This window comes from Bos indicus, chromosome 13 (assembly GCF_029378745.1).
Source record: "Bos indicus isolate NIAB-ARS_2022 breed Sahiwal x Tharparkar chromosome 13, NIAB-ARS_B.indTharparkar_mat_pri_1.0, whole genome shotgun sequence".
NCBI classification, from domain to species: Eukaryota; Metazoa; Chordata; class Mammalia; order Artiodactyla; family Bovidae; genus Bos; species Bos indicus.
In genome coordinates, this window is record NC_091772.1 from 23,683,844 (window position 1) to 23,708,118 (window position 24,275).

At 41.0% G+C, this 24,275-nt stretch overlaps 1 protein-coding gene across 1 annotated transcript in view; it reads right to left on the reverse strand.

Annotated features, from left to right (window-relative positions):
• The window catches only part of PIP4K2A (phosphatidylinositol-5-phosphate 4-kinase type 2 alpha), a 186,638-nt gene that overhangs the window by 10,995 nt on the left and 151,368 nt on the right, over positions 1–24,275 (reverse strand). The window contains exons 6-7 of the mRNA XM_019973034.2: positions 23,029–23,067; positions 2,897–3,010 (exon numbers count right to left, since the gene is read on the reverse strand). Of these exons, the coding sequence (XP_019828593.1) occupies positions 2,897–3,010; positions 23,029–23,067 (153 nt within the window). The remainder of the gene's footprint in view (positions 1–2,896; positions 3,011–23,028; positions 23,068–24,275) is intronic.

The window sequence follows — 24,275 nt, forward strand, 5'->3', positions numbered from 1 at the left end:
TGTGCTTTTTCCTCAGGATTACTTTGGCAATTCTGAGTCTTTAAAGGCTCTATATAGATTTTAGAGGGTTATTTGGTCTAGTTCTGTGGAAAATGTCATGGGTGGTTTGATAGCTGCTCCCTCCCCTCCACGCCACTCCCCCCCAAAAAATGTGAGGCATGAGATGGCCTGTGATGGGGTGGATGCCATGGGACACAAGGTGTAGTCTCGTGTGTGAAACTTGGATCCCAGTGTGAGGCCATGAGAGACGAGGACCAGCCCTCCATGGCCACGGTCAAAGCTGACAGGAAGAGAGTCAGAGGGCAAAAGTGACCTTCCATTCTCCATCAAGTGCTTTCTTTGGGGAAAAGGGCTCACATATGCTCACGTGTGAAGCTATCAGGACTAACGTACTTTGCTACTTTGCCCAGCATATAAATAGAACAGAATTTCAAATGCAGAGAAAAGCTGGCTAGGTTCTTATTTTCCTACAGAAATATTTGAGCTGTAATGAATTCATTTTTTACTTAAAACATTAAGTCACCACCCCCATTCCCCACCCCATCCTGTACTTAAACAGGCCAGCCAGCTAAATTAGCAAGCATGGAACTGATGGAAAATGCAGCTAGATTACATTCTATCAGATGTCAAGCTACTTTACCATAATTACCTGCTTAAAAATTAATAATGCTTCTGCATGATTTTCAAAACTAGACACTTACCAACCATTGAGAATTTTATTAAAATGAAAGACTGCTTTATGGCCTGCCTCCATTTAAACAAAACAGCTAAGTGGGAGAGCCATGGATGGGATTAAAATTAACCAAATCTTCTAATCAACAACACTATTAGAGACAATGAAAAGGCAAAGAGAATCCTTGTGTAATTCAACTGTAAATTTGAATGGCTTCAGTTACATAATTTCTGGAGTCTAAAAATCAGAGTGATATACAGCTGAGAGGAAAAAAAGATAAAAAACATTTTTGCAAGCAGATGAGATATCCCTAAGGGCTATTTACTATAACTGCTAAAGCAGTATTACTTCTCAGGATCAAAGCCTTTCAGGATAATGAATAAAACTCCCAAATAGTATGTCTACCTATGGCACTTAGTTATCAGATCAAGTTGCTGCTGCTGCTGCATCGCTTCAGTCGTGTCCGACTCTGTGTGACCCCGTAGACGGCAGCCCACCAGGGTCCACCATCCATGGGATTCTCCAGGCAAGAACACTGGAGCGGGTTGCCATTTCCTCCTCCAATGCATGAAAGTGAAAAGTGAAAGTGAAGTCGCTCAATTATGTCCAACCCCCAGCGACCCCATGGACTGCAGCCCACCAGGTCCCCCCGTCCATGGGATTTTCCAGGCAAGAGCACTGGAGTGGGGTGCCACCGCCCTCTTAGTTATCAGATCAAGTTGATCCCAAAGTAAAAGGGAAATACTTAACTAATATGCATTTTAATAAAAACTGCTGACAACTGAGGAAAAATAAATGCTGAACAATGAGAAACTGTAGAAAAACTACTTTTTAACAAGACACTTGGTGGTCCTCTTTACAGATAACCAATATCTAGGTTCTAATCAAAGCATATATATGATATAGGTTAAAATGCAAAAAAAATTCCTTAAAGTAACTTGTAACCTAAAAATAATCATGAACTAATTCGGTCAGTCTATGTGTCTTTAAATGAAAGATGTTAGGAGATTAGAAAGAAAATTATAATACTGCTTCTGCCCTCATGGGGGATATAATCTAATCCATGACATTTGTTTGTTCTTGGCTTAAGTCATTTTTTGTTTCATTTCAGTTTTTTGGCCATGCTGCCCTGCTTGCCAGGTCTTAGTTCCCTGACCAGTGATCGAACCTGGGCCCTGGTGGTGAAGGCGCTGAGGCCTAACCACTGGACGGCCAGGGAATTCCCAAGTCATTTTGTCTTTAATGACACAAGAAAGAATCTTTTCACAAAGCCTTTCTAAGTAGCAGATGTGCACTGGTATGTGGGGAACTGTATTTCCAAGTTAACAAAAACAAAAAATGCACACATGAACAAAAGTCACAGCTAAGAATACTGTAGCTTAGTTACTGTCTAAATTAGAGCTCTCTTTGCACTGTTTTGTAACCTAACAAACTTCAAAAAAAGAACTTTTTTCCTGAATTTATTTCTAGTAGATTTATATAAAGAAGTTCATTGGGAGAACTGCACTGCCTTTACAATAAATAAAAGATAGGGAAAGGTGTATTTTTAATACTTAAAACAATATTTACAAAGAAAACTCCTTTATAGACTAAAAGGCCATTTCCACATTTCTTTCTCACAGCATCCCCCTTGACCCTGGTGTCCTAAACTGCCTCTGTGCTCTTCCCATGCTGTGCAAGGCTGACTTGATGGGCCCAACGATGCTGACTTCATAGAGGCTGGTGGCAGTATTATTGAGGCTGGTGTTTCCTAACACCCAGATGTGCTTCAGATGGAGAAAACCCCAAATTCAAACAGTCACCATACACTTGTCAACATGCTCTGGTCTTTGACAGAATGCAGTCAGTCCCCTCCACCCCGGCCCTGGTTGCCGGTGGGCGGGGAAAGGCGGTGGGTCTGAAGGGGCTGTAACCTCGCACAGGCTATCCCCACAACCAAGAAGGTGGGACCCTGGGGGAGGGGACACCAGCAGAAGACACCATGTGCCTGCTTTCGTTTGTCCTCTGAAGGAGGGAGCTGCTGAATCAGCACACTTCTCTTTTAAATCAGATCACACATGAGCTACACCTGTTTATAGCTGCTTTGTCTAATGTACAACATATATTTTTGCCTTGGTTTCAGATACAAATAGATGGTTTTAAAAGCTTCTAAAAACCCAGTAGTGTTGACATTCATATAAGGGGCCATCCCTTATATTGATTTTTCTTTTTTTTCTTCCTTACCTCTACATCCTTCTTCAGCTTTTCCAGGAATACCTTTTTGTTGTTGTCATCAATATAAATCTTTTGACCCTCATTAATGAAATCATTATCCTTTAGAGTTGGCAGTTCTTTGGCCTAAAAAAAAAAAAAAAAATTGAGAAATTGAGAAAAAGAATAAGGAAGGAGCTTGACAAAAATCTGAAGGACTCCTACGCTCTCCAATCCTGGAGGTTAAGTTTCCACCCCGGAGGCTGAGTTGCCTTGCTCCCTGAGGGGTCTTACCCAAGGCAACAACATGTGAGGTGGCTTGCGTGCCACAAGGGGGCGCCAGTGAGCTATGACCACTGGAAGCATTCCCACTAGGAATGGAGTCAGGCATACTCCATATTATGAGGCTTTTGTAACAGATTTCATGGTTTCCTAAGAAGGAACCTGACGGCTTTCTTGGATTCACAAGAAGTCTTCTAAGTACAGAATTAGTATTCTTGAAATTCTTTGTCAGGAACCCTCAATTTTCTTACTGGTTCAACCCAACTCCTCCCCCACCCCCTCCCCCAACACACTCTTTTGGGGTAGCCTTTGCTGGGTTCATGTTCATCTGGGTTCAAGATAAAATGTTATCTTGCTCGGAAAAGCGCCACCCATAATCATGTACAAATCTAAGTTGGGGAGAATATGCAGCCAGAGGTTGGCCATCTGCCCTTCTAAACCTTCCGGCACACCACTCCAAGAAGGAAGTCCTCTTTTCATTTGGATAATATTGAAGAAAAATGTCTTCTGGCATAAAGCATATTAAGGTGAGACGTCTACCCTTTAAAAATAAACAGGATGGTAGTGAGCTGGCAACTAAACTATACTTATGCTGACCAACACAAAGTAATGCGTGATTATCAAAATATGGTTTGCAAGCAAAAAAACAAAAACAGCCTAGCTTTAAAGTAGTGTGTACCATTCACCTCTGTGCAACCTGCATTCTGGGAGAGTTCAAAACCCCTCCTCCCTCCTTTTGACTGACCTTGTGAAAAACAACCATTCCTCTTCTTCCAGTTGAAAGGAATTCAGCATAATACCTTGCCTTTCTTAGTATACTAATGAATGCCTCCTTTCCCTAAGTGTGAACCAAATGGGGGAAAAAAACCCCAAGGAAAGAAAATATTCTCCATCCTGGTCCCCACACTGCCTCCCCGCATTCAGAGGTACAAAACACTCACTGGGTACATATGTTTACTGAAAAAAAAAAAAAAAAAAAGTGAAGGTGTTAGTTGCTCAGTCGCGCCTGCCAGGCTTCTCTGTCCATGGAATAATTCTCCAGGCAAGAATACTGGAGTGGGTTGCCTTTCCCTTCTCCAGGGGATCTTCCCAACCCAGGGATCAAACCAGGGTCTCCTGCATTGCAGGCAGATTCCTCACCATCTGAGCCACCAGGGAAGCTGAACCACCTTCCAAATCTCTGAACTGCTCAACTTTTTCTTCCTGTTTTGTAAGGTATACACATGTGTGTAAACTACTCATGTCTATCGGTAGACACACATGCGTGTGTATTATGCAGTTCTAAGTCAGTAGCTTTGCTACTCATTTTAACTTTGAGAAAATCTGCAGTTTTGTGAGTTCTGATTTTGATATAACTACTGCTAAACAGATTATCTTTGCAAAGCTCAGAAATCCAAAGATTCCATTCAATAAGTGGTTGCTGAATGACTGTCACATACAGGAGTGTAAAAATGAATAGGTGAACATTTCTATCCTTAAAGGAGTTTGTAATTTTGTATGAGTGACACTGAAAGCAAGAAAACAAGGCAGTGCATAAGGCATACAGATAAATAATATGGTTCTTGAGGACTGATCTACTTTCAAATACTTTTATGCTCAGTCAGTCTAAAGAAATGAAATATCCTTCATCATAAAAACTTACCAGGGTCCAGATAGATTAACTGCCTAAGTTGGTCATTTATCATTTAAACATGTAAAATGTGAAAGAAAACTCTCAATGTGAAGATTATTAAATGTTTGAGTCAATTACATGGACCCTAAGTTATTTTCTTGGAACTGAAACAATGAAATTTCACAGTGAATGAAATGTGAAGATCTGAAGTTTTAACAAACTCAGAGGCCTGTCAGAAGCTAAGCATCAGGAAAGGTGAAAAACTGGAGTGCTTCAGAAAGCGCTGAAGCCAGACCTATGTACAAACATAGGAGACGCAGAAGGATCAGGATTCCTTAAGTAGACATCATGGGCATTTGTCTACATTTAGGGGATGGCTGTGTGTGTGTGTATTGGGGGGGCATTAAGGATTCAGATCTGCCTAAACTCCACAACTCATTTTATGAGTGTAAGCAAAGAACAGGAGAGGGATTCTTGTTTGTGAGCGAGAAACCCGAAGGCAGGGCTGACAGGCTACGGACAAGGCAGTGAATGACACACAGTCTGTGTTGGGGGTACTGGTCACATTCATGGAGATGAATGAGTGCCGCTTTAGGGTCACCCGAGCAGAACTACCTCATGTGACAGGGAGAATATAATCCTACCTCATAAAACTCTGGACACGCTGTACTATATTACGAGGCTTACTTGTGAAATTTCCAGGCACTACGGATGTATTTAGATTGGATGAAGTTCAAAAGAGGGCAACCAGATTGGTTAAGAGACTTAAGGGCTTACTGAAAGGCTCAAGAGGTGTAGGTAGATCCTTAGAGCAGTGGTTAGAGGAACCCAATGCTGATCCACAGATGCCCACCCCCCGGTGTAAGCAGGATGGCAGACTGCTTAGGAGCACCAGGGTTTAGAAACATGAATTCTGAGGTTCCTAGCCTTAATCCTTCCCTTACTAGCCAGGGGCCAGTTTCTGGACCTTGACGTGCATCCATTTATTAAAGTGCATCATCTCATTTACTCTTCAAAACCACCCTAATTCTCACCGTCCTTTTTACAGACAGAGCAACCGGGTTAAGTGAGATAACACAGCTAAGGTCTCCCAGCTTGGTAAGTGGAGCTGGTAAGCTAGTTTCCGAGCTAAGGTGGGAACCTGGGCTGCCTGACTCTTAGTGCAATTCTGAGTGTGCATGCTGAGTCATTTCAGTCGTGTCCAACTCCATGTGACCCCATGGACTGTACCCTAGCAGGCTCTGCCCATGGGATTCTCTAGGCAAGAATACCAGAGTGGGCTGCCATGCCCTCCTCAGCACCACTCTACCTGTAGCAGAATGACTGAGATTTTGGCCAAAACCTGTGTGACGTTTAGATAGTGAGGCGAGTGGCACTTACTGTCGTTGTCATTGCTGGGAGCATTCAGTAACTGGTGTGGGTTTAAAACTGTATTATAGGTTGAGAGAAAATATTTTCCTTAAAAATAGAGCTTCACTGTTTTCTACTAAGCGCTGAAGGACAAAACTGAAGTCACCTGACAACAAGACACCCTCAAGAAAACCCTGGTGCTTGACTTCTTATAAATTTCAATATATCCTTCTAACAATGAGCAGCATCTATAGTAAAGATGCACCTTTTTTTTTAATGTGAGGGAAACTATTTTGCTGTGAATTAATGAATATCATAAACTCTTGGTGTTAACAGTGTCCACAAAGATGATGTCTACAGAGCAGCACAGAAATGACTGTGGGCAGCAACCGATCCCACCCCTTGCTTTGCAGCACCAGATTATTTGCACTTAGGGGAGCTTTGAAAGCGCTGAAGTCTCTGGGTCTGGTTCTTTAACAGGCATCTTTCATAGCCTTTCTAACTCAATGCAGAACTAGCTAGAGGGCGGAGGAAACCACTAGGGCTAAAGACATCAGCTCAGAAACACTTGTGAACTGTGGACTCGGAGGCTGGCTCCCAGCTAGTGGTCAGTCACCTTTTTTGAAGTGGTTGTAGGTTAGGTCTTCATTTATTAACTCTGCGTTAACGTTCTCCCAGCTGGTGTTGTGTAGACTGGGAGCCTCCAGTACCTCACATGGTGCTTAGAAGCGGCAATGCCAAGGAGGACGAGGTGCCCTGCCCTTCCTACGCTGCCCTCCTTGGTCTGCCCGGCCTGGCCAGGGAGTGAGGTGTGTAAAACCCAGGCCAGCACAGCTCACATCTACATCCCTTTTGCAGGAAGTGACTGTACTGGGGTGGGCTGGACTCAAAATGGCATTCATCTCTACTGATGTGATGTGTAAATGTACAAACACAGCTAACGGCATAAGCAGAGCGACACTGGTCTCCCAGCAAGCAAGCTATCCTGCGTTCGCTGGGTGGATGCAATTGGCACGGTGACTATTCCTGGTACTTTCCTGCCAGGTGATCCCCCGCAGCTAGAGTCAGTATGGCCCAGGTTTCTACTTGGGACACAGACTGAAGCATGCGCTTTTGAGCATAGGCTGGAACTGCGCCACCTGGGTTGCATCTCAGCTCCTCCAGTTAGCTGTGTGACTTGAGCGAGTTATTTGACCTTCTCTGTGGCTTGGCTTCCTCATCTTTAAATGGGGATTAGCAGACAACACTGTTGTGAGTATTACACTCATTTGTACAGTTAAAAAGCTTAGGGCTCTCCTTGCCACGTGGAGTTACATATACATATTCTTGTTATTTGCTGGTCATATTCTCAAGTATGGTGTGTGAATCTAGAGAAAAGTTCATCAGCGATAAATCCAGAGCAAGATTTAAAATACAAAGTTGGCATATTTAACACTTTTATAACAGCTGGGGTGTTTAGACCCAGCTGCTCAATCCGTTCAAGCTTCAGTTTCCTCGTCTATATAATGGGATATTAACAACACTTATCCAGTAGGGTTAGTGACTGAATGAAAAGCCAGGAAACACAGTGCTTGGCAGTGAGAACTCACTGGGTATTAGTTTGCACCTTAGTTTCCCATCAGTTTTGACCATGACCAATGGTGTTACTAAGTGTTTCCTACTAATGAATATAGGCGTCTGTCCTTCCTGATTTTCTAGAAGAAATAGGCTCTTTAAATTTGGGATATCAGTAAGCCATGTTTACAACTGCCTGCGTTTTCAGGTTTCCTCATTAGGCACGAACACCTCCCGTGACTGTCTCGAGGCTGTTTCACTTCACTGAGTCACACAAGGTGCAGTAGAGGCTGTGCACGCCCCTGCCTTGGCTGCTCTCCAAACCGGGACTGAATCCTCCTGGCCAGAAAGACCTCTGGTCACTGCAAAAGCTCTCCCTAGCCAGAAAGCTTCACTGAAATCCAAGTGAGAATAAAATGTTGCTTTACAGTAACTGGGTAAGTTAAAATTTTAGACTGATAAAGTATATTTTATGGCATTTATTAATATGGAATAAAATAGTTATATATATGGCTAAAGACAGAAGTTTGTCTTAATTTTTCATGGGTTTCATTTTTCTCAGAGAGTAAATGATAATATTGGGTAACTTAGTGAATGCGATTTTGCTGACTTAAAGCAAAGATTCACTAATTGAAATCTCAGTAACCAGAAAACACCCCCCAAAAACTAGAGAGTAGCAAGCTCCTTGGGAACACTTTCTAAAGTGGGTTTTTTTGCTGTGGGCTGTAGAAAGAAAACTGTTTCCTGATAAACATTCCCTCCTTTGCTTTTTGTGACTACACTATTGGGCGAAAAGTCTCTTATTTATTTTTGGCCATGCTAGACGGCTTGTGGGATTGTAGTTCTCTGACCAGGGATCAAATGCAGGCCCTTGGCAGTGAAAGCTCTGAGTCTTAACCACTGGGCCACAAGGAGAGTGCCAGTTCTTGGTTTCTTTCAAACTACAGTATTATAGGTTGTCACTCAGCAAGTCCATACTCTTAAATAGTAAGAAACACACTGTTAACAATATTGGTCATTGTCAAAGATGCTTTATGGGCATCAGGGCTTAAAGAGAATTGATGTGTGGACAGTATTCTAAATGTATAAACACTTCTGAATATGTAAGTATTCCCTAGGATCCAATAAAAGATGTAAATGATCTCTTAGGACACATTTGGCCAGCAGTTTGAGGTGAAAAAGGGAAAAGTATTCATAACTAAGAGCTACAAAGTCCAGAGCATTGTTTTTAGAACTGTGCCTCTGTAGCCAGCTTAGCAGAAGGCGGTGGCCAGAGAGAAATCATGGATCCTGGGAGCAGAGGGCTCTGCTTCCTTCCATTAGGATGGTAGAAAGAGTTTTAGAAAATGCAAGGCATTTGCACTTTGCATTTGCTTCTAATATAAAAATATTTAGCACTTTTAATAAACTTTAAAATTTTAAATTACTGAATTTTGCACATTCTCCAAAAACAAAAATATGCTTACTAAAAGGATTTAAATTTTATATTTGAGAGTTAACCTGTTAGTAATAAGTTATATTTCATTGGATTCTGTAACTTGGTGCATGATTGCTGTCATTCGTGTGGAGTTTAATAATATTGGATATGTTAAGAGTTATTAGTAAAGCCAGAAATTACATGGAAATTTTCATTAGCTTTTTAATGTCACTAAAATGTCTTTTGGATGACTCAAACATTTTTAAAATCAAATATTTAAAATCTGTATTTACAGACAAAAACTTCAAATACAGAATTCAAATGAAAATATACTGGCTTTTAACATCATTCTACAATTAAGTTTTACAAAGAGTCTATTAAATTGCTACTAACAGAAAAATTTAAAAATACATGTACTTAAAATGTTCAGAGCCAAAAGTATATATACAGTCACATTTGAGGATGGAAACCTTAACAGGAAGATGGAATGTACTTCTATCACACTCGAGTGTTTACTGCAAACAGGATTCTGGCACCAGAAGGTTTCAATGAAAAGAATGATGCATAGCATGGCACTCTCTGATTAAAGGACTTGTATTTCAGAAAGAAATGAATTTTTGTTCAACGTGCTCATTTGGCAACCTGTTTTTAAAAAGTCTAATTGTAAGCCTTGGTGTCTAAAATTGCTGTCCGGTGTCCCTTTGATGAGCCATATTACACTTGGAACTGAATGCACAACATAAAAAATATGTACTAGTTACTGTCTCAAGTTAGGGACTGCTGATGCTTCTGATTTACTTGTTAGTCCAAGCTCATCTAAATGAAAATAAACTTGCAAAGAAAGAATAAACCCCCTTTCATCAGGCTTGCCAAAGTAATGGCATAAGAATCAGAGTCTGTAGGGCTGAAGATATACTCCAGAAATATTTCTGTAAGGGAGAGACTTTTTAGATAATCCTTATATTGGAGCTGGGATAAAGATAATTTGCCTGAATAACATCACATATGTGGTATCAATTTGGGGGTAGTAAGAGAGATTAAAGATTTTATAATAAAATCAGTTCTGCTTCTCAAAACATCCAAGTCACAAATTTGATACATGAAAAAGCAAATTAGTGAATATGCGTAAAGTTCAAACAAGTAGTAAAGATAACAGGTGTTTTCTCACAAGAAAGTACATATAACCTTTAAAAACATAAGCGGAACGTCTACACAAGTTCATAGCTTGGGAAATGATCCAACATGTCAATAACTAGCTGTTTCCACGTTGAGAATGTATATATTTGTGACCAGAATCTGGATATGAAAGTCTCACATAATTTTTGTTTTGGACTTCTTTGTGTAAATGTAGAAAGAGAATATACCTCAATATACTTGGAGAAATAGCACTGCAACTAGGAAGCACAAAACCAGATAAGCCCTGTCGTAATTCTACAATTTAGAACTGTTAAGACTGGCAGGACCCAGCTGTTGGTTATTTATTTTCCCTAAAAGCTGATATTAAGAAAGTGAAACTTACTCCTTTCCTAATACTGTCAGACTTCTCAGAAGGGCCATTTAAGTGGCATGGTGATGGTTTGGCTTTCCTCTGTGAGCTGTGATGTGACAGATGAAGCACGTGCAAGCCTTACAGAACTGATGTGTTTCCATCTGATTGGGAGATTCTGTGGCCTGGATGTTGATAGTCTGCCGCTGCTGCTAAGTTGCTTCAGTCATGTCCGACTCTTAGCGACCCCATGGACTGCAGCCTACCAGGCTCCCCTGTCCATGGGATCTTCCAGGCAAGAGTACTGGAGTGGGGTGCCATTGCCTTCTCTGGTGACAGTCTAAAAAATGTCAAAGTCTGAAAATGTATTGTATAGTATAAATTGTATAGTTTTTGGTTTAATACCAGTCTAGTGAACATTAGAAGTTCATTGTTTTATTATACATCTGCAGCAGGTTGGCTTAAATTCAAGCCATATTACATTTTGGAAGTTGTATCTCTGCTCCAACTCTTTCTAGAATCAACTGCATAAGTTGTCAGAAATTTCCACATCTAACAGCACTGCTTCTGTGTGCTTGGGATAATCTGAGTTGAGTGCATTCAGTGAAGCTGTGTTTATACACTGCCATAAGCCCAGACTGGCCTTAGCACTCTCATGCTGTCATCTGGGAGAAGCTCCCAGGAATTGTACTGCATGTTATCTTTCCTCTTCACATGCCACTCTTACCAAATTCCAAAGGAATCAAACTTTAAAACTCCACTTCCCAGAATAACCCCCATGGTTTACATTATAGGGTTCTTAAGCCTTTGCTCAGACATCTGCAGACTTATGTAACAATTTAGAACATTTTTTCCATTAGTAATAGCAATCACCATAACCCATGGCCAGAGCAGACAGGACTTTGGTGATTGTCAAGTCGGCTGCGGTGCACCTTTGCAGGAGGGAAAGAGTCACCTGAAACAAGAGATTCTCGCAAACGATAAAGCATGAGGACCAATGAGATCCTTTAATTTTACGAATGAAGACAAAGTCAAATGATTTATCCCCAAACTTCCATTAATGCCAGAGCAGGGGTTGGGACTCAGATTGGCTAAGGCTCTGGTTTGGTGCCTTTCCCTTCCAAGCCCCCTTTTACATTAATACAGCATTTCAGGGCCAGGAGACAGGCAGATGGCCCTGCTTCTGCCCGATGGGAAAATTTCCCCTGCACTTTGGGTGCTGGGATAGACGTATCTAGCCCTGGCAAAGGAAATAATTCACTTCCATCTGGAGAGAGAAGAAATTTTACAGAAGGTTAAAGCATTAGCTGAATTGAGGACCTGAAAACCTTGACAACCTCCCTTTAACTGGTCATTCACTGACACGGAAAAGGAAGCGCTTTTTCACTGATAGCAAAGGAAGATTCCCAGAAGAACGCACTGCTGCTCCTGTTCTGCTCTGAGCTCACTGTCTTTGTTACCTTGCCTTTCACTCATCCCAAAGAACCAGCTGGAGGTGGTAATTAATTATAATTTGTTACAAGTTAAAGATCACAAAAGAAATGCTGAAAACTGGTTTAGGAAAGCTTTTGTGTGTGTGTGTGTGAGGGTATTAATGATGAATTTTCCTGAACCTTCAGTCAATAATAGGTACAATGTCAGAGATGGTGACAGTCACTTAATTGCTAGCACAATTCACAATTCCTAAGAATCGACCAGGCGGCTTTTTGTAGCCCATTATCAAGGTGTCAACAGTGATTATTGCCAATATAGTTATACAAATGCCAATTGCAGGGCAGCTGTTTTCTTTCAAATAGGTTCCAGGGAGAAGGTTAGATGTTAAAAGGAATCTTCTTACTGTGACCCAATGACTCCATTACACAGGCTTGGCTTTACTTAATAAAACCAGACATGAGTTTTGAGAAGAACTGTGCAGAATGATGAACAAAATGCACATTTGTGTAAATCCCCAGGCCTCATTCACTCTCTCAAGAACATGGGCGTTTTAAAGAGGCAGGTCAAATCCCCCAGAAATCAAGTGAGTCCAGTTATGTTTTCTTTTACTTGTCCGGGTTCCCTGCTGGGTAGCTTGCTTGCTGGCAGCATGCTAAGACTGTCATTTGTAAAAAGCAGTCTGCTCAGCTATAATTACTAATTTGATGTCACACTGGAATTGCAGCGCAGCTGTGAAAAGATGGACCACCAGGGAGATTCGCGTTTCTGTCTCATTTAGAGGGGGCAAAACTGCTGGAGCCATGAATGGAAGATGCCCTTCCATTAATAAAGGAAAGAATTAAAGAATAAAACAAGTCATAGCAGCTGTCAGAATCTGACAACGGTTTTTTTTTTTTTAAAGCACCATTCTGCTTTAAAAAAAAAATTCAAGACATCTGTACATGCATGTTCTGATACTTGTTGCCATGAAACTGATTCCATTATTGTTGGAAAATAGCTTCTTTATTTCCTTCAGTTCCATATTCATTATTATGCTAATGCAGATCACACTAATTACATGTCAGGTTCAAATCGTAGGGATGAGACTTGTCTGCACCTATATCATGAAATATTTGAAATGACAGTTTGAAAACTTGTCATCAACAAGTGAAAAGTATGGGAAATTAAAACAACTACAATGATGCAAATGAACGAAAAATTAGGAATCCAGATGACTAAGCCACGTCAGTGGAGATTCTCCATGAAAATTGTTCTTTGCAATTTTTCAGAAAATGATTATATGACTGCAATGAAAATATTCTTGCAAACCATTTGATTTCGTTTATAAAGGCTAGACTGTAGAAAATATTTTCAGCCTTTTCCAATTATTTCTAACCAGAGATAAGTGATTATTTTGATAATTTATAAAGGCAAGAGCATGCTGTTCAGAAGAGTCAAAAATATTTACTGATCATGGAAAGAAAACCTGAAAATTGACAGAAAAAAGAAAGCAAATAAAAATTTTTTTGAGTTTAAAAATCCAAAGTTTTTAAGACTTCAGCTCCATTGATTCATTTCATTTATCTTTATGTATTACAGTTTAGTAAATATTACTTTGGTTGTTGCTAGCTTTTATAAACAAACTGCCTTATCAGAGAGGCATGATGTTCTCTTGTCAAAGCACGCACGGTCTCCATCAATTACCAATTTTAATTACTTTCACATCCCGTGTCTTTAAGCCTTTCCCAGTGAGTGCCTATAAGCTAGAAGCGGGGCTGGATGGCATTTTGGAGCTGCTGCTCCTGGAGGAAGAGCTATCAGGAACCCCAAGCCTAAAAAGGAGCAGAAAGCATTGACGTCTTCCTTGGGGCTGTTGTATAAACAGTCTTAATGTTTATATAGTGTAAGATACAGTAAGACAGACTATATGTACAGAAGTAACTATACGTCTCAAATGGAGGAAATATGAATTGGTTGTTTTTGCCAACATGGTTTCAAGTCATTTCATTACTTTTCTAACTTTTAAATCAAGACTCAATGAATTGTCTTAGCACCACATGGTTTTGCGTTATGTGCTTTTGTCAGTGAAATGTGGTGGAATGTCTCCTTGTTCATCTTCATGGGATTAATATGAATTTTTGATAATAAATCCCTTTTTCTTTTTCTTTTTTTTTTAAGGAAGCCCTAAACATTTAGAAGGTTAGGAATGTGCACTGTAGACTGGAAACCTGGCTTTGTCATGTCAGAACTGTGGGACAGGTTAGAGCTTGTCTGTCAAGTAACTTCATTTACACAAAGGAAGTAGCAATAGCCCCCATCTCAAAGGTAGTGATCAGGATGACATGACCAAATTTGTGTAAAATTGAAAACAGGTCTGGCATATAGTATATGCTCAACAAACATTGGTTACTATTAAGTACCTTTCTAAATCCCAGTATATTGAGATTAATAGAAAAAAATACACCCCTCACTACCCCCCGCCCAGGTAAGGTTTTGCCTCTGCCACCAGCTGTGTGATGCAGTGTGAGAAGAGAGGCTCCCGGGTCTTGGATCTGTCACACGTGAGGTGGGGGAACCGGACTCTGACGGTCAAGGTCCCTCTTGTCTCTGATGTCCACCTCTGGGGAGATGTTTTGAGGAATAGTTTGCATACATTCAGTGTATGATAAGAAGCATCCTCAGAAAACCGGGTTTCTGTTAAACACATTCTGTGATTTCCTGCCTTGTCACAGGAACCTACACCAATAAAAGGCTGCTGAGGGAGGGAGTGGGGCTGTGGTGGGTGCCAGGGGTGCCTGGGAAGCGTGTGGTCCTAGAGATGGGGAGGGACAGACAGACGATGAACCGTCACGGCCATGTCAAATACCGTGGCTTTCCTTCACATGCATTCTTGTTTTAGGATTTGGGATTCTGAGGCAATCACCCCATTGGCCGTAACTGTCTTTCTTGGCACTGGTTATTGTCAGAGTAGACCAAGCAAGCCCCTGGAGCTAGAACCTGAAGAGATCAAAATTGGGGTGGTGGTGCGGAGACCGCTGGCTGTGGTCACAGGAGACTAGGGAACAAAGCAGAGCAGTCCCTGCGGTGTAGCGCATGGCATCGCATCCATAGCTTACTTGGGGGCCGGCTTCTTTTGATGATGCTGAGAAAGCCTTCTTTCAATGCTAGTGTGTGGTCCTTTAAACAGCCCAGATTATTTTCTCCTAGCAGAAGATCCCAATAATAGTGAGTCTCCGAGTTTCTCATGGACTAAAACTTAAACACCCACTTGAGTCTTCAGCACCTGGAAGAAACGTTTACACAGCAACACGGAGGCCAACAGTCCGTCATTTCTGCTGCTTTGGGTCAAAGCTGGTGCCTTCAGGGTGATTTACACAGAGGCTGGAAGTGTGGAAAGAGAGTCACAGGTGCACAGTAACAATGTAAACTCTCAAAGGAGCCAGCGTTTCCTTTCTCTGCCTCACTTCATTTTTATTTACTAACAAAAACTTCAGTGGAGTACAGTTGGTTTACAATGTTGTGTTGGTTTCAGGACTATGGCACAGTAATTCAGTTATAAATATATTCATGCTTTTTCAGATTCTTTCCCCACATAGAATATTGAGTAGTTCTCTGTGCTATATTGTAAGTCCTTGTTATTAACAGTTATCTATTTTATATACAGTACTGTGTGTATGTTAATTCCAAACTTTTTAATAAGTCCCTCCCCACATTTCCCCTTTGGTAACTGTCAAGTTTACTTCTGAAATCTGTAAGTCTGTTTCTGTTTTGTAAATAAGTTCATTTATATCACTTAAAAAACTAGATTCCACAGGAGTGATAACATACGGTATTTGTCTCTTTCTTTCTGACTGACTTCACTTACCATAATCTCTAGGTCCATCCACATGGCTGTAAATGGCATTATTTTGGTCTTTTTTATGGCTGAATAACATACCACTGTATATATGTACCACATCTGCCTTATCTTCATCTGTGGATGGACATTTAGGTTGATTCCATCTTCGTTATTGTAACTAGCACCACAGTGAACACTGGGGTGCATGAATTTTTTCGAATTACAGTTTTCTCTGAATATATGCCCAGGAATGGGATTGCAAGATCATATGGTAGTTCTATTTTTAGTTTTTTAAGGAACCTGCATAAAGTTCCTTGTTCATAGTGGTTAAACCAATTTACATTCACAGCAACAGTACAGGAGGATTCCCTCCTCTATACACCCTCTCCAGCATTTACTGTTTATAGACTTTTTGATGATGGCCATTCTGACTGGTGTGAGGTGATGTTTCATTGTAGTTTTGATTTGCATTTCTCTGCTAATTAGTGATGTTGAGCATCTCATCATGTTCTTTTTGGTCATCTCTGTATATCTTCTTTGGAGAAACCATTTTTTGATTTTTTTTTCTTTTTAATAGAGCTGCATGAGCTGTTTGTATACATTGGCGATTAATCCTTGTCAGTTGCTTTGTTTGCAAGTATTTCCTCCCATTCTGAGGGTTGTCTTTTTGTTTATGGTTTCCTTTACTGTGCAAAAGCTTTTAAGTTTAATTAGGTCCCATTTTCATTTTTGTTATTATCATTACTCTAGGAAGTGGATCAAAAAAGATATTGCTACAATTTATGCCAGAGTGTTCTACCTATGTTTTCCTGTAAGAGTTCTAATCCAAGAATATGGTATACCTGTTTGTATCGTCTTAGGTTTCTTTCATCAGTCTTATAGTTTTCAAATTACAGGTCTTTTGCCTCCTTAGGTAGGCTTATTCCTGGGTATTTTATTCTCTTTGATGTTATGGTAAATGAGATTGTTTCCTTAAACTCTGTTCTTTTGTTGACAGTATATAGGATTGCAAGAGATTTCTGTTATTACTTTTGTATCCTGCAACTTGACTGAATTCGTTGATGAGCTCTAGTAGTTTTCTGGCAGCATCTTTAGGATTTCCTGTAATATGTCATCTGCAAACAGTGACAGTTTTACTTTTTTTCCAATTTGGATTACTTGTATTATTTTTTCTTCTGATTGCTATGGCTAGGACTTCCAAACTGTGTTGAATAAAAGTGGCAACAGTGGATACCCTTGTCTTGCTCTTGATCTTAGAGGGAATGCTTTCAGCTTTCACTGCTGAGAATGGTATTGGCTGTGAGTTTGTCATCAGTTCAGTTGCTCGGTCATGTCTGACTCTTTGCGACACCATGGACTGCAGCATGCTGGGCTGTCCATCACCAACTCCCAGAGCTTGCTCAAACTCATGTCCATCAAGTTGGTGATGCCATCCAACCATCTCATCCTCATCCCCTTCTCCTCCTGCCTTCATTCTTTCCCAGCATCAGGGTCTTTTCCAATGAGTCAGTTCTTCACATCTGGTGACCAAAGTATTGGAGTTTCAGCTTCAGCATCAGTCCTTCCAAAGAATATTCAGGACGGATTTCCTTCAGGATGGACTGGTTGGATCTCTGCTGTCCAAGGGACTCTCAAGAGTCTTCTCCAACACCACGGTTCAAAAGCATCAATTCTTTGGTGCTTAGCTTTCTTTATGGTCCAACTTTCACATCTATACATGACTACTGGAAAAATCATAGCTTTGATTCTACAGATATCTGTCAGTAAAGTAATGTCTCTGCCTTTTAATATGCTGTCTAGGTTGGCCATAGCTTTCCTTTCAAGGAGCAAGCACCTTTTAATTTCATGACTGCAGTCACCATCTGCAGTGATTCTGGAGCTCAAGAAAATAAAGTCTGTCAATGTTTCCATTATTTATCCATCTATTTGCCATGAAGTGATAGGACCAGATGCCATGATCTCAGTTTTTTGAATGTTGAGTTTTAAGCCAGCTTTTTCACTCTCCTCTTTCACTTTCATCAAGAGGCTCTTTAGTTCTTCTTCACTTTCTGCCATAAGGATGGTATCATCTGAATATCTGAGATTATTGGTATTTCTTCCTATAGTCCTGATTGCAGCTTTTGCATCATCTAGTCTGGCATTTTACATGATATACTCTGCATATAAGTTAAATAAGCAGGGGGACAATATACAGCCTTGACGTACTCCTTTCCCAATTTGGAACCAGTCCGTTGTTCCATGTCCGGTTCTAATGGTTGCTTCTTGATGTGCATACAGATTTCTCAGGAGGCAGGTAAGGTGGTCTGGTATTCCCATCTCTTTAATAATTTTCCACCGTTTGTTGTGATCCACACAGTCAAAGGCTTTGGCATAGTCAATAAAGCAGAGATAGATGTTTTTCTGGAACTCTCTTGCTTTTTCTATGATCCAACAGATGTCGGCAATTTGATCTCTGGTTCCTCTGCCTTTTCTAAAACCAGCTTGAACATTTGGAAGTTCACGGTTCACGTACTGCTGAAGGCTGGCTTGGAGAATTTTGAGCACTACTTGACTAGCGTGTGAGATGAGTGCAATTGTGTGGTAGTTTGAGCATTCTTTGGCATTGCCTTTCTTTGGGATTGGAATGAAAACTGACCTTTTCCAGTCCTGTGGCCGCTGCTGAGTTTTCCAAATTTGCTGGCATAGTGAGTGCAGCACTTTCACAGCATCATCTTTCAGGATTTGAAAAAGCTCAGCTGGAATTCCATCACCTCTACTAGCTTGTTTGTAGTGATGCTTCCTAAGGCCCTCTTGATTTCACAATTCAGGATATCTGGCTCTAAGTGAGTGATCACATCATCATGGTTATCTGGGTCATTAAGATCTTCTTTGTACAGTTCTTCTATGTATTCTTGCCACCTCGTCTTAATATCTTCTGCTTCTGTTAGGTCCCTACAGTGCCTGTCCTTTATTGTGTCCATCTTTGCATGAAATGTTCCCTTCTTGGTGTATCTAATTTTCTTGAAGAAATTAGAATTTGTCGTATATGGCCTTTATTATGTTCATTTCCCTCAATGCCCATTTTAAAATCATAAATGGCTGCTGAATTTTGTCAACAGCTTTTTCTACATCTATTGAGGTGATCATATGGTTTTCTCCTTCAGTCTCTTAATGTGGTGTATCACACCGATTGATTTGCAGATATTGAAGAATCCTTGTATCCTTGGGATAAATCACACTTGATCATGGTGTATGATCCTTTTAATGTATGGTTGGATTTGGTTTGCTTAGTATTCTGTTGAGTATTTTTGCATCTATGTTCATCAGTGATACTGGCCTGTAATTTTCTTTTTTTGTGGCATATTTGGTTTTTGGTATCAGAGTGATGGCCTCAGAGAATGGACTTGGAGTGTTCCTTATGCAATTTTCTGGAAGAGTTTTAGAAAGATAAGTGTTAACTCTTCTCTAAATGTATGTGAAGCTATTTGGCTCTGGATTTTAGTTTGTTGGAAGTTTTAAAATTTGTTTCAATTTTTGTACTTGTGACTGGTCTGCTCATATTTTCTATTTCTTCCTGGTTCAGTCTTGAAAGTTGTACCTTTCTAAGAATTTGTCCATTTCCTTTAGGCTGTCCATTTTATTGGCATATAAGTTGTCTATGATTCTTTTCATTTCTTATGATTCTTTGTATTTCTGTGGTATCAGTTATAACTTCTCCTTTTTCAGTTTTAGTTTTATTGATTTGAGCCCTTTCCCTTTCTCTTCTTAAAGTTTATCAATTTTGTTTATCTTTTCAAAGAACCAGCTTTTAGTTTCACTGATCTTTTCTATTGTTTTTATTTCTGCTCTGATCTTTATGATTTCTTTCCTTCTACTAACTTTGGGTTTTATTTGTTCCTCTTTCTCTCATTGTTTTAGGTAAGAGGTTAAGTTGTTTGAGATTTCTCTTGTTTCCTGAGGCAAGACTGAATTACTATAAACTTCCCTGTTAGAACTGCTTTCACTGCATCCTGTAGGTTTTAGATTGTGGCGTTTTTGTTGTCATTTATCTAGAGGTATTTTTTTATTTCCTCTTTGATTTCTTCAGTGATCATTGGTTGTTTAGTAATATATTGTTTAGCTTCCATGTGTTCGTATGTTTTGTTTTTTTTTAACAGTTGTTTGCCTGTGTTTGATTTCTAATCTCATAACATTGTGATCGGAGAAGATACCTCATTTCAATTTTTTTAGCTTTACCAAGGCTTGACTTGTGGCCCAAGATGTGATCTATCCTGGAGAATATTCCATGTGTACTTGAAAAGAAAGTGTATTCTGCTGCTTTCAGATGGCATGTCCTATAAATATCAATTAAGTCTAATGTGTTATTTAAGGCCTGTGTTTCCTTACTGATTTTCTGTCTGGATGATCTGTCTGTCCATTGATGAGAATAGGGTGTTAAAGTCGTCTAGTATTACTGTGTTATTGTCAGTTTCCTCTTATATGGCTATTACGTATATTGAGGTGCTCTTATGTTGGGTATACATGTATTTACAATTGTTATATCTTCTTCTTGGATTGATCCCTTGATCATTATGTAGCATCTTTCCTTGTCTCTTGTGATGATAGTCTTTAAAGTCTATTTTATGTGATATGAGTATTACTATTTTACCTTTCTTTTTGATTTCCATTTGCATGAAATACCTTTGTCCGTTCTTACTTCCAGTCTCTGTGTGTTCCTAGATCTGAAGTGCATCTCTTATAGACAGCATATATATGGATATTGTTTTTGTATCCATTCAGCCAGTCTATGTCTTTTGGTGGAAGCATTTAATCCATTTACATTTGGTAATTATTACTATTTTTAATTTTTGGCTGCACCCTGAAGCATGTGGGCCTTAGTTCCCCAACTGGGGATCAAACCCATGTCCCCTGCATTGGAAGGTGGAGTCTTAACCTCTGGACTGCTGGGGAAGTCCCTAAGGTAATATGTATGTTCTTATTTTCAATTTGTTAATAGTTTTGCATTTGTGTTTGTTCTTCCCTTCCCCATTTGTTCACTTCTCTTATGATTTGATGACTATCTTTAATGTTGTGTTTGGATTGCTTTTTCTTTTTTTGTGTATGTAGTGTAGAGTTTTGGTTTGCAGTCTCCAGAAGTTTTGATATAGCAGTCTATATATAAATACAAGATTGTTTTAACTTGCCTGTCCCTTAATTTCTAGTGTGTGTCCAATATCCTGCATTGTACTCCTCTCTGCTATAGTTGCTGATTTTGACGTCATATTTGTGTGTGGGTGATTTCCTACCTTTACCCTATGTTTGCCTTTCCTAGTGAGGTTTCCCATTCATAATTTTCTTTTCTAGTTGCCTTTTCTTTTCTGCCTAGAGATTCCTTTAAGATTTGCTGTAAAGCCCATTTGGTGGTGCCAGTTTCTCTTAGTTTTTGCTTGTCTGTGAAGTTTTTGATTTCTCTATCAAATCTGAATGAGAACATTGCTGGATCCCTTCTGGTCTGCAGTTTCTCCTGAAAAATCAGCTGATAACATTATGGGGGTTCCCTTAGGTGTTAATTGTTGCTTTTCCCTTGATGCTTTTAATATTTTCTCTTTGTTGGCTTGGTTACCATGTGTCTCGGCATGTTCCTCCTTGGGTTTATCTTGTACAGGACTCCCTGTACTTCCTGGGCTTGAGTGAGTGTCTCCTTTCTTATGTTAGGCTAGTCCTGCATGACCTCATCAACGCTGCCCTGTCTCTGATCATCATTCCCAGGAGGTTCCCAAGCCCCCTTTCCCAGCTGAAGCCCTCTTTCCCAGCTGAAGCCCTCTCTACAGCCTCTTATGCCGACTGGACGTCTGTTCTGATGCTGAGATGACAATTCCAACTACTCCATCTGCTCCCTTTTCCCACCCACCCCACTGTCCAAACCAGAAACCTGGGAGTCGCCTTAACCCCGCCCTCCCTCCACATACACTCTCTGGCACCATTCACCTCCCTTGTTCACTCTCTGAGGTCTGTGGATTCTTCTTCCTAAATCTCTCTATCTTCTCCCACCCCAGGTCAGGCCACCATCTATTCTGGGTTATTTCAGCAGCCTCTCCAGATGGTCCTGCAAGGTGGCCTCACCTCATCCTCCAGCAGGAGCACCAAGTGCTGCCCATCTGTGTGCCCTTGCTCACACTGCTCTTTCTTCCTCTTCCTCTATCTAACTCCTACCCGTTCTTCAGGTTTCCAATCAGCTCTTCCCAGACGACCACCAAGCCAGATTTAGGTCCCTTGCTACGTGTTTCCTGTCAAAGCACTTAGCACTTGCTACGGTCAGTTCCTATTTAACGTGTGTGTCGCTTTGTTGGACATGTCTGTGTGGTTCATTATTTTAGCCCCTTAAGCTGGGACAGTAACCGTAGATGTTCACAAACTTCTAGATGAATAAGCAAAAGATTTTTAAATCTGTAAAATTCAGACCTAAACTGAATGATACCAGACTGAAAGAATTTAGAAACAAAAACCTTGAGCCCAGCTTCCAAAAGGTTTGGTCAAGAAAAGGCGCCTCAGCATGATGAGGAATAGCTGAGAACAGAGGCACCGTCCATGTAAACACGCCCCGATTTCAGGCCGCTTAGGTTCATGCACAGAAAGCCGCTTTCCAAATTCTTAAGCTGATTCCCGTTGAATCTGTCTAGAGTCCTGCATAATCGACAAAATGTGGTTCAAGTATTACCTAAAGTCCAGTGTCTCAGAGAAAGGTAAGGAGTCTCCTTGTCTGTCCCTAAGTCCTTATACACAAAAAATATTCTAATGGGTCTTAACATTTTATAGTTGGAAAGGAGTTTGAAGCTCATTAAGCCAACATTTTACAGGTGACTATGAAGCTCAACACCGTCATTTTACAGGTGAGAAAACGGGCTCAGGGAGGCAAGGAAACGGACTCAGGGTCACACCTGGCCTGTCAGTCATAAAGTGGGGCTAGGACCCAGGTGCTGAGCTGTACCCGTTAGTTTGGATCATGATGATGGCTGTGTTTTCAAGATCAGCTGTGGGAAATGTTTCACCCACACTTCAAACTAATAAATACTTCATGGTTCAACAGGGCAGCTAACCTGAGGGAGAGAACTGGAGGAGAGTGTTCCTCAGATCGACGAAGAGCTTCCCACCATAGCTGAGGGGAAACAAGAAGCTCAGGGGAGGAGGAGAAGACAGAACTAAGAGGTGCTGGGCCCCACGCCGAGGACCAAGGTGAGAGACGCCAGGCACTTACCTTTTCTTTGTCACTTGCTTCCCTGGCCACTGTAGAGCCCTGAAACAGAGATGATGAAAATAAGCACACACGAGGCACTGGCTTCACGTGAAACCTGCAAACACCCCAGGGCAGAGCGCCGAGCGCTGACTGTGCTCTGTCCCCTCCCTGAGTGAGTGTGCACTGCACCCTCTGTAGGGGTTTCTGGCTCCAACCCTTTCCTTCTTGGTATCACCTGTGCTGTCTTTCCCCTGGTTCCTGTCCTCCTGGTGGAAATAAAAAAACCCAACAGTCATGTGAACGATGCCTTTCTAAACTCAGGGTCAGACCACACTTTCCTCCTTACGTCACCAGAAATGGTTGGTTTGAGGGTCTTCAAAGTACAGTGGGCCATCACTTGGCTGCAGTGACCACTGGGCACCAGGGCCTGTCTCCCATACTGCGTCCTGTAGGTGGGGCATCCTGGCCCCTGACAGCCCATCTCTCTGGCTCAGGGTTCCTGATGACCTTACTTCCTCACTCACCCTAAGACCCAGTGGGCCTTTCTGGCCCCTTTCATGTTGGAGGTTCCTTCAAACACATTTTTACTCACACCCTTTTGTGCCTCTAGGGTGAGCACAAAAGTATAAGTAGAAGAAAACACAGCTTTCGTTGCAGTAGTTCTACTCTACTGCACTGGTTTTCAAATAATGCCCTTGGTTCTGTGTTGTCCAACATGACCAAGTCTGTCTTAGATGCTGATGGAGTGGTAGGGCTTTAGGGTAGAGTTTAAGAACAGAGACTGTCCTCTGTTTGTGAAAGATCTTAATGCAAAAGAAAGATTAGGAAATGAATGGCCAGTAAGTCCCTAACTTTGGTAATATTAAACAACAATGAGCATTCCTCCTCTGTGTTCCTTGGTGGCCGTCACAGTGTCTCATGCAGCAGCGCCCACGTTTGCCGGGTAAATGGCTGGGGAAGGATCACAGCCCAGCACCAGACACCCAAACTATGACCAGAGGTCAGTGGCACAAGCTGCTTGCTTGTCTGTTTATTAAATACACATTTATTGGCCTGGAATACTTGCATTAGCCAGTCATTAAGAAAATGTGTATGTGACTTGGGAAATGTTCAAGTAGCTTCTAGATTGGCCACTCTTAACATTTTTACTCTGTGACCATCTTGCCTTCAAGTAGCTCAGGCATTAGTTAGGGTGTGTGTCACCTGTCGTTCACAGATGGAGACACTCCTCCTGCAGGGGAAAGGGGCCAGGCCTGAGCCAGGGGCTC